At 40.8% G+C, this 10955-nt stretch overlaps 1 protein-coding gene across 1 annotated transcript; it reads left to right on the forward strand.

The window, feature by feature from the left end:
* Positions 1–227: 227 nt before the first annotated feature.
* On the forward strand, positions 228–9208 carry CDC37L1 (cell division cycle 37 like 1, HSP90 cochaperone). The gene is made up of 7 exons (XM_057398338.1): positions 228–335; positions 1749–2030; positions 3395–3482; positions 6293–6408; positions 6648–6770; positions 7625–7780; positions 8580–9208. The coding sequence occupies exons 1-7, from the start codon at positions 231–233 to the stop codon at positions 8679–8681; spliced, it is 972 nt and encodes a 323-aa protein (XP_057254321.1). The 5' UTR covers positions 228–230; the 3' UTR covers positions 8682–9208.
* Positions 9209–10955: the final 1747 nt, after the last annotated feature.

A 10955-nucleotide genomic window follows, 5' to 3' on the forward strand; every position in this document is an offset into this window, starting at 1 on the left:
GCCTCCCGCAGGACACGCTCCGGAGCAGGGTCAGGGGCAGGGTTTACGGCTGAAGCTCGCCACGCTGGTGAACATGGCGCTCCAAGCACTGCAGCCACAGACCCCACCCCACCCCACGGCACCGGGGGCGGGAGCTCGGCAGCTCAGTCGGACTGGCGGAAGTGGCGCTTGCCTCATTTCCGATGATGTGTGCGAGCGTCGGGGGTGGCACGGGACTGCGAGCGGCGGGGATGGCGGTGTGGCTGCCGCGCTGCCGGGACGGCGGCCCGCCGTCGGAGGAGGACAAGGAGCGGGGGCTGGCTCCCGCCTCCTGCCAGCGCCTGCCGGAAGTGCAGGTACATCCATGCCCCCCAACCCCTGCTGCCCCGGCACCTCGCGCTGTTTCGCACCCCCGCGGGCGCTGCTCCCCCGCCCCGGCCGGCGCGGAGCGGAGCGGGTCGGTGCTGCGTGCGCCCCGGCTGCCTCGCGACCGCAGCCCGATTCCGCTGCGCGGTGGGGACGGCGGAGCCCGGTGAGTGTCGGGGTGGGGGTGTGCGGAAGTGTCCGCACCCCCGTGGGGCCGTTGCGCTGTCCCGGGGCACGCCAGGAGCGGCAGGTGCAGTGAGCCGCGGCGGGGTCCGGCGCAACCCGACCCGCGAGTAACAGTCCCATCCCTGACAAGTGATGTGGAATGAGCTGGGCTGAAGCTCACCCAGCATCCCGGTGTCTGAAAAGCAGATCTATGGGCGGTGCGTTTCTCTGTTGGCTAGAGCAAGTTGGCGTTTTATGAATACGCTGTCAGGAATCCTGCGTGTTCTTGCAAGAAGCTGCCATTACGTTAGTTTTCCAAACAGTGACGTTTTCATCTTGTTATTAAGAGTCTTGCAGTTCCCAGACAAAGTTGGCTCAAGAGGTTTGATGTACCTGCATTAAAGTTTCCTTTAAATAAGCTTTCACAACTTGTGTCGTCCTTCATGTCTTCCTGCCAGAGGTTATCAGCAACACAGATTTCATAATGCAGCACAGGAAGGCTGAGGAACTAATGCATATGAATGTTTTTTTCCCCACCCTTGGTGGGAAGGCACAGAATATGCCATGTAAGAGGATAATTTCTTAAGTTCGCAAATGTGAATTCCCTGAACGCAGAAAGTAACAGAGGTGCTGTTGCTTAAGAGGTCACTTCTCTCTCCCAGCTATGAGCAGTGACCTCCTCAGTAGATTTGACCAAAAGGAGCATATGGTCATGCTGGGCCTCAGCCACTTGATAACTTGAATTCCCCTTTCAACTGACAGTAAAAGTGGATGTTGGCCACCTGCTGGGTAGTAATCCCTGTTGGAATACAGGCAGCAGCAGTTACTTTAGTATTGTGATCTGACATCGCAAAACTGATACTTTCTTCTCAGAAGCATGTATTTACAGTATTCTCACACTTGCAGTATTCTCTAGCATTGCAGCCCAAAGACAGCCGATGGGGTTTCAGCTGTGTCAAAAGTATTTTTACAGCGTAGAGACTATTACTGATAGCAGTACATGATCCATGATTTTGCAAATGCACTAAACAGAGTTAAGACAGCTTGCATTAGAAGCTTTTTTATAAAAACCATGTAGCTGTAAAATACCTTGCTTCATTGCTCCTGTGAATATAATGGTGTATATCTAAAGTGCCTTCCAGGTGCGTTATCTTTGGGATTTAGGCCTGCCTGCTCCTATACCGACTATAAACTGTCAGTTTTCCCTCCATAAATAGCATGCCTCATTTTCCTCACAGACATACAACCAAGGGATCGAATTGGCCTGCCAAAAAGAAAAAGAGTTTGTGAAGCACTCTGTAGAATGCACTTGGAACCTAGCAGAAGCCCAGCAAAAACTTGGTAGCTTAGTACTGCATAATTCAGAATCCTGGGATCAGGAGTGTGCTCAAGCAAAGACTGAAGCTGCAGAATTGAGATGGAGAGAGGAAGAGTGGAGAAGAAAAGAAGAAGCACTAAACCAGAGGGAAAACCAGAATCTATGGAACACAGATCCTGTTAGTAAGGAGGTATTTAATAAGGTATGACCTATATCAGCATGCATGAAAACAAGTGTTATCCTTTCTTTTCCTTTCTAGTTATTACTAATATTCTAGAATGTCTTCTGTGTCCAGCACAGCAGAAAACCACAGTGTGGGCTAAATGGTTTATTTATTACTTTGCCTCATGAAAGGGAGGAAGCTGCAAGCTGCACTCGTATTACAAATTCAGATGACATTTCTCTACCAAAAGCGTAGATCAGAACTTGTGTGGGTCACCTAGGTATTACATATGAGCTGGCAGTGTGCACTCGCATCTCAGAAAAGCCAGCTGTACCCTGGGCTGCGTCAAAAGCAGCATGGCTAGCTGTTTGAGAGAGGTGATTCTCTCCCTCAACTGCTCTTGTCAGACCTCACCTGGAGTACAGCATCCAGCTCTGGCATTCCCAGTATGAAATACATGGACCTGTTGGAGCAGATCCAGAGGAGGGCTGTAAAAATGGTCAGAGGGATAGAACACGTCTCCTGTGAAGAAAGGCTGAAAGAGTTGGGTTTGTTCAGCCTGGACAAGAGAAGGCTAAAGAAGGCCTTATTTACCTTATTGTGGCTTTTCTATACATAAAGGGAGCTTATAAAAAAGATGAAGAGATTATTTTTTTATGATGGCCTGTAGTGATAGGACAAGGGGCAATGTTTTTAAGATGAGAAGATAGGTTTAGGTTGGATATAAGGAAGAATTTTCTTATGAATATTGTGGTGAGACACTGGAACAGGTTGCTGAGAGAAGTTGTGGATGCTCCATTCCTGGAAGCAATAGACATCAGGTTGGATGGGGCTTTGAGTAGCTTAGTCTAGTCAAAGATGCCCCTGCCGATGGCTGGGAGGAATGGAACTGCATGATCTTTAAATGCCCCTTCCAACCTATACCACTCTATGATTCTGTGTAATGTAAATGTTCCTAAATGCACTGAATAACTGTTTCTTCACAGTGTGCTTTTCTATTGTGCCAAATGCTTAAAATGAGAAACTGCCTGTACTAATAATTATTGTAATACAGATTAGTAGAATCATGGCTTTGATTTCACAATTTAATTTGAACAGCTAGTGTATCTCCTAATTTCACTGATTTAGCAGCATCCAGGCTGCAGTGTACTTGATTCTCATTATTGACAGATCAGGATGTTCCTGTCTAAGGACAAATGTTTCTGAGAGTTCTCAAGATTATAATAAGACTTTTACACTCTCTTACTAGGTAATGCACTCTTTAAAAGAAAACCTTCTCAAGTATGACATGACTCTAAAACTAGAGCATAGCCCTTTAAATAATAAGGTATTATAATACTTCTGTATATCACAGAAAGGTGTGTCTGTAATTCCTGTGATAGTACAATTTTTCTCTTCCTCAGAGTTTTATTAATCAAAAAAGAAAATCAGAAGATGAAGATGTGTCTGAAACACTTATGCAAAAACATGAACAAAAGATCAGACACTTTGGTGAGTGTGCTTTTTCCAGCAGTTTGCAATTCAAACTTCTGCATAATTTTGTGTAGGTTTACTACTATTTATTGTACAGAATGAATGCTAACAAATGAAAGATCTGGGTAACAGACTGTTTAGCTTTATTTTATCAGGACATATAATAATTTCAAAGCAAAATAAGATGTAAACTGTTTGTTAGAAGCTTGTTACTTCCTGTAAGCAGTAAAAACTTAAAAAAGAATTAATACTCAAATGAACTTCAACTTCAACCCTGAAAACTAAAGTTCTAGCAACTTTTTCTGCTGTTCAGAGGGATGAGGCAGGAACATTCATACAGATATGTTGTTTGTAACAGTGCATGGGCTAGTTCATAGCTGTCTCAGTAAGTTTTTTTCTGAAAGCTATGAAGCTACAAGGTAATGATGGAAAAGACAAATGTTTGTAAATGTCTATTAAGGGTGTGTGTGCACGGAATTGTGCTTTTCTTAAAATTATATTTAATTATCCACTAGGTGTCACTTTAGTTCTGTCATAATTGTTCAACCCACTTAAGCACAAAACTTATTTTAAAAAATAATCTGAAATTTTCACGGTTCTCTGAAGTGTTTTCCATTCTTAGCTAGAGGCTGGTTTCAGAGTGTGGTGTAGTGTAGCCATATTTGGAATTCCAGAACAATCAAGAACAGGCCTGAGCTGGAAAAATTCAATTCTTTGTACAAACTCGTTTTTACTAAGCTATTTGGCTTCTGACAACCTTAAACTGTTTCAAAGAAAGGGTTTCTAGTTGTATTAGCCTTAGCAAGCCTTGCAAGTCAAGGCACAACACTGTCAAGAATATGCAAACAGCAGTGATAGGATCTTGACAGGCTTGAGAGGTGGGCCAGTGCTAGCCTCATGAAGTGCAACAATGGAAAGTGTAAAGTCCTGCACCTGGGTCAGGGCAGTCCCAGGCACAGCTACAGGTTGGGTGGAGAAGTGATTCAAAACAGCCATGCGGAGAAGGATTTGCGGGTGTTTGTTGGCATGACCCAGCAATGTGCAGCCCAGAAAGCCAACGGTATCCTGGGCTGCATCAAAAGGAGCATGACCAGCAGGTCGAAGGAGGTGATCCTGCCCCTCTACTCTGCTCTTGTGAGACCTCACTTGAAGTACTGTGTGCAGTTCTAGTGTCCTCAGCACAACAAGGATATGGAGCTGTTGGAGCAAGTCCAGAGAAGGGCCACGAGGATGATCAGGGGACTGGAGCACCTCCCGTATGAAGATGGGCTGAGAAAGTTGGGGCTGTTCAGCCTGGAGAAGAGAAGGCTGCGTGGAGACCTCATAGCAGCCTTCCTGTATCTGAAGGGGGCCTACAAGGATGCTGGAGAGGGACTCTTCATTAGGAACTATAGTGATAGGACTAGGGGTAATGGGTTCAAACTTAAACAGGGGAATTTTGGGTTGGATATAAGGCAGAAGTTCTTTGCTGTGAGAGTGGTGAGGCACTGGAATGGGTTGCCCAAAGAAGTTGTGAATGCTCCATCCCTGGCAGTGTTCAAGGCCAGGCTGGACAGAGCCTTGGGCGACATGGTCTTATGTAAGGTATCCTTGTCCTTTCCAGCCCAAACCATCCTGTGATTCTATGATTGTGTCAAATACCTTAACTGCCAAGTGTAATACAGCAGAAGTAAAAGACTTCTCCCCTGCTGTGTATTTTAGAAGGAAAGAAAAGAGGCTTTATGCAGACTTCCTAGCTAAGAGTTGGGCACAGTTACTTTGTTACCTAAATTCAGATTAAATTTTTACAGAAGCAAACTTACTACAGAAGGTCTTTTCTTTTTTCTTGCCTCCTAAATTCAAAGTATGTAAGTCCATTGTGTAAAGAGGCTGTGCATTAATGCTCTTTCAAGTTACTTGTTCTGTGCTAGTTGCTGCCAAGGGTCAGTGTGGACTTCACTAGCCATACTACATAGGCCCTGCTTCTGGGTCCTGCTCTGGCTTCAAAGTAATAAAGAACTTTAGCAAAATAGCTTTCTTGAAAACAGCCGAAAGAAATATTAGCCATTGCTTTCTCTTTAGGCATTTGTTTGCTAGAATTAAGATTAGCTTACGTCATTACCACTGAATTATCTTTAGCCCAGTTATAATTATACACTGATAGACGGGTAAAGCTGTACATCTGGTACCTGTTGCCAGTAATGACTGTCAGTGATTGTCATGAAGGACAATTTTAAGAAGTCATCTGAGTATTGAGTATTGATTTTAAGGTCAGCTATTTAAGTGCTATCACAATTCAATCTTCTAGTTAACTTGCCAATACTGTTATGGCTTTGTTTTTTGAGATCCAGCTGGTCCTGTACTGAGATTTTCTAAAACACTAGGAAATAATGTGTTAGAAGCACTTTCATTTTTGATAGATTACACACTTCTGTCTGTGTTCTTATTTGCAAGTGGTTAGAGGATTTGTGTTTGCTAGAATCACTGAATGTAAATATCCATAAACTTTTTAAACTATATGATGTAATTAATAGACACTACACCACTTTGTTAGTGGGTATGAGAAATGACTAAAAATAACAATGCTAGAGATGCATTAAAATATAAGAAATCGTGATTGTTAAAATTTGCTGTTAGTGTCTTCCAAGTCTGATTATACCTTCTTGTAATGATCTTTAAGTGTTGGTTAGATGTATAAATAAACCCCCCAAATTTAGCTGCATGCTGTCATTCTGAGGTCAGTAAATTGCAATGGTATTAAAGATACTGGGGTGTCAATGCAAGTAACTTCCTTGATGTATTAGATCAGTAATCCATTTAGAGTATTTTAACAATGTTCCTCTTATTAGGAATGCTGAGCAGATGGGATGATAGTCAAAGATTTTTGTCTGATCACCCGTATCTTGTATGTGAAGAAACGTCTAGGTATCTTATGTTGTGGTGTTTTCATCTAGAAGCTGAACAGGTATGAAAAAGATGCTTAAATTGTCTCCCACCCTACATGAAAAGCTGACCAACTTGATTAGCTGTTTAACTGTTCTTCCCACTCTCTCTTGACTTCAGTGCTTTGTCACAATATAAGTCCCCTTGCTTTTGTGAGCATCAGTTATCATCTGTTTAGCAACAAAGAAAATTGTGCTGAATTTTAGAAATATAATCACAGGGAATGACTTTAAATTGTAACTTTTTTGGTTTTTCTCCCAGAAAAGAGCTCTGATGGAGCAAGTAGCACACCAAGCCGTTGTAATGCAATTTATTATAGAAATTGCCAGAAGCTGTAATGTGGATCCAAGAGGTTGTTTTCGTCTCTTTTTCCAAAATGCCAAAGTAAGTCAACTTGGGTAAAGATGGAAGAAAATCCTGATGCTGTACAAGGGACCAGTGGTTTAGAGAAGGTTTCTTCCTAACCATAAAAAGCTAAATATTTTATTGACTGACTTAGGATTATGGGAAAGTGTTTTGTTAGCAGTCCTTTCCTAGACAAAATATTTTGGTGTAATTTCAATTCTGACATTGAAAATTTAGTGTATTTTGCTTATCGCAGAGGGAAAGCAAGACACAGCAGGGGGACAAGTAATAGCTAAATGACAAAAACACAGACCAGTTTAAGGACTAATTACACCTATGTTTTCACAGCATACCTATATATTGTCGCAATTTCTCATTTATATGCAGTTCACAGTGGGGCCCAAATTAGTGTTCCTTTCTCATTACTGAAATAGAGCAATCCAGAGCCATGCAGGAGAAATGCAGTAAGTCTGAAACTGAGTTGCTGTAGACTGTATTTCGTTATCCAGGACTGATGGGTCTCAGTATTACCTAAAGGAGTTCACTTAAAGTGCAAGCCAACTTACGCTTTACTTTTGACCAGAGTGCTGCAACAAGCACCTGTACTTCTAAAGGGTACTGGTTTCTGAGTTTGAATAAAGGCTAAAATTAGGTTTACTAGAACATGTCCTTTGATAAGTCAGTTACTTTGCTCCTACGTATAAATACTACAGATTGTCCTAAAAGGAAATCTACCTGAAATTTGACTAACATTATTCTTAAATTGTTCACAGTTGTTATTCCCTGAAGGGTATAACATGCATTACTGCATGGTTTTTTTTCAGCACTGTGAATGCTTTCAACTCAAAAGTAAATCTGGCTGAAGTGTAAATATTTAATTTTTCTCTTTGCAGACAGGAGAAGGCTATTTTGAGGCTTTTAAAAATGAACTTGAGGCATTCAAGACAAGAGTGAGAATATGGTCACAATCACATGGCTTTCAAACTATGTTAGTACATGATCTCAGTGTCAATCCTGGTCTGGTAGGACAGCTGACAGGTTTTCCACAGGTAGGTTTATTATTTCTGGAAATTAATTAAAGTAGGACTAGGTCCTGCCTTGAGAAGCTGTAATATAAAGCTGAAATATACAGAGGATTATTCTAGGATTGTTAGTGTCCAGTGTTACCAGTATGCAAGGTGTATATGGGCTTTCTTTTTACTTGCTGAATTCAGAAAGCATCAGCATAATGTCAAAAGAGTGTTCAGTGCCCTTACATTTTCATGCTTAAAATAAACACTGCATCATAAAACTGATCAGATGCTAGAATTGTATTCACAGTCTTTACCACAAGCAGTGAAATGAGCTTTCAGTGTAAAGTGACGAATCCTGTTCATGAGATCATTCAGGGAAGCCAAGCCTAAGGAAAGTTTCCTATGTGATGAGAGAAAACTGAGGATACTCAGGTCTTCTGTTACAGTACTGTCATTGGCCACATGGTGGGAGTCAAAAAGCAACTTACAAGATTGTCAAAAATTAATTAGGGAAGCAGTCACAATCAGTGTGCTTATTTGAAATAATTTGATTACAGTACCTCCCAAGTAAGATCCAACAGCTGAATTTTAAGTAAATATGCAGTCAAGTGCAAGAAATACTGAGACCAAATACAAGCTATGCAAGCAAATTTAAAGAATTCTTGACACAGTAAGAGAATATTGATTGATGAATCTTGCAGAGCTTATTATTTCCTTACTATTGCAAATTTGTCTCATCTTATTGTGGACAACACAAAAAGTAAAACTTCAGCTAAAATTTCCCTCCCTGTATACAGTTACAGATAACTAAACTGTCAATTTTCATCTGTTGCAGAACACAAGTGATCTACAAGGTTCCATAGACACAGATGTCTGCAGTTTAAACTCTGTGATACAAAGAGATGAAGAAGAATCTAAAATGATGGACACAGTATAGTAATCATAAGACTGAGGCCAAGTACTCTTTCCCCCACCCCTTTTTTTCTTACTTTCCCCCCAAAGAAACAAACACGGCTATTTTCTTGACATTTATTTTTCTGGGTACTGCACTTTATTTTTGGTGTCAGATTTTTGTTGTTGTTTAGTTTGGTTTTAGGGGGGATGGAGTTTTGAAGGGTGGGTAATTCAGAAAAACTTGTAATATTGTTTGAAAACGTGCTGCTAGGTTTTTGGTTGTCCTTGAAGAGCATATTGCCGAATGTGAAACCGGATGCATTTTCTGCTAACTAACCTTGCCTTTATGAATTTAGAAATAGAAGTATGAAAAAAAAATCTGCACAAATACAATGTTTACAAGAAGCAATAGATTCTTGGTAGAATCTGCTATTGTCTTACTACAGATGTGGACATGTTTTACTCTATGAATACTGGAGATCAGAACTGTATTCATGCTACCTTGCTGACATTATAAGCTCTCAAATTTGGTTATCAGTAATAGCAATAAATCAATATCTGGTATCAGTATTTCAGATCTGAATGGATTAGATTAAAACACTGGCTTTCTACCTCCACTAAGGGGATTTAAATGTTACATTGTGCTTTTATTAAATGTAACTTTGTTTTGTCCTAAAATGTAAGCAACGCATGTCTGTAAGTGCTAACTTCAGGTTTTTTAAATCAAGTCTCATTATGATGAGAAGTATTTGATGGAGGGGATCGACAAAACTTGAGGTACTAGGATTAGGCTAAGACTTCAGTTTATACAAAAAGCTCTGTCACAGTTCATATAGGGTAAGGTGTCATGCGGGGTGTGAAAGATCATTTCATATCCTACTGAAGTGGGTTTCTGACATTGCCAGCTCAAAACTATTAAAGTGGAAAATTATTAAGAAATCTTTTTAATGATAAAAACACTATTTCTAGACAAGGCCTTCCACAGAGCCTCTGCAATCCAAAATTGTACTGTGCTTTTCTAACTTTTTGCAATTACAACAGTTCTGTCTATAAAAACCTACTGCAGTTGAAAGACTTCAGTGGAAGACATCTTGTATCTCAAATAATGGTATCGGCACTCACTCTTGGTCCTTTACTGTATTGTTCTGATTATATGTAAGGTCTGGAAGGTATCTAGATTTCAGTAGTTTGATGAACACAGTCTACCTGTAGTTGCTAATTCAGGCAAAAGCTGTGCTGAGATCCAGTAATTTTCAGCTTTGGCTACAGAAAAGATAAGGAAAAGTCTAAGTCTGCAGTACATACTGGAGTGAGTATTCATACAAAAGCAGTAGCAAAAGTAAGAACTCCAGATCCACTGGCAGAAGTAGTTTCTCATGTGCCTTGTGCTCTCTAGCAGCTCTCTTGCAGACAGTAGATAAAGGAGCAGGCAGCAGCTCTGTCCCAAATGCAAATTAGAGATAACCAGCTTCAGTAGTAAATTTTTTAAGTTTGACAGATACTCCAGAGAGAGTAAACACTGCCTCCTCCTTAATAATTAGTTAATTATTAGTTAATTATTAAGGGAAACTAATAATAACTTCAGGTTGTTTTTAACTGAATGTCATGTATAAGGGTAGTAAGGGCAGTGTAGCACAGCGACTTGCAATTGCTCCCATTAGCAGTAAAGCCATACTGATCCAGCAACCTGTGATAGACTGGAAGTTAAAGTTTCTAAGGGGGTAAAATTGGATGGTCTGGGAATAAGTGTCAAAGCATAAGGAGGTTACCCCACTGCCTTCTCCTTCCAGCTAACTGAAACTTATGTAGGCTGGCAAAAAAACAAGCATAGCTGCTTTTTATTTAAATCAAAATGCATAAATATAAGCAGTGTATGAGGGTTTCTCCTTCTAATGTGTTAGCTACTGTTTTCCATGACTTTTCTAAAGAAGTGGTATCTTAAACTCACTTAGTCTACAGCCTCCGTATAGACATTTATGAAGACGAAAGTACAAGTGGTCAGCCTTTTGGCAAACTTTCTCTAAAATATAGGGAAAACAGCTTGCAGTGATAGCTGCACCCAATTGGTGCACTTACAGTAATGAAAAAGCTTTATAAATTCTACAGTGACCAGCTTTTTTAGACTCAAATGTGTCTCAATATTGATAATGCTAAAACTAGATTTGCAAATATAGTCAGTCCAGGGTATGTCAGCACCACAGCTTTGTAGTTGTCTCCAAACAATCACTGCAAAAGGAGATTGGGACCTGCATGAGTAGTACACAGCTACTTCAGACATTGCCAAGGCAGAGTTGTTTGTTTCTCAGGTTTTGCTGAC

Source organism: Pezoporus wallicus, unplaced genomic scaffold (genome assembly GCF_028554395.1).
Source record: "Pezoporus wallicus isolate ANWC-B61680 ecotype Strahan unplaced genomic scaffold, APGP_CSIRO_Pwel_v1 contig_7962, whole genome shotgun sequence".
NCBI classification, from domain to species: Eukaryota; Metazoa; Chordata; class Aves; order Psittaciformes; family Psittacidae; genus Pezoporus; species Pezoporus wallicus.

Excerpts from the sequence above, each read along its gene's own strand:
- CDC37L1 (XM_057398338.1), top strand. The coding sequence starts at position 231 with ATGGCGGTGTGGCTGCCGCGCTGCCGGGACGGCGGCCCGCCGTCGGAG. Across the intron at positions 336-1,748 it reads AGCGCCTGCCGGAAGTGCAG|ACATACAACCAAGGGATCGA; the intron begins GTACATCCATGC and ends TTTTCCTCACAG. Across the intron at positions 7,781-8,579 it reads AGCTGACAGGTTTTCCACAG|AACACAAGTGATCTACAAGG; the intron begins GTAGGTTTATTA and ends CATCTGTTGCAG.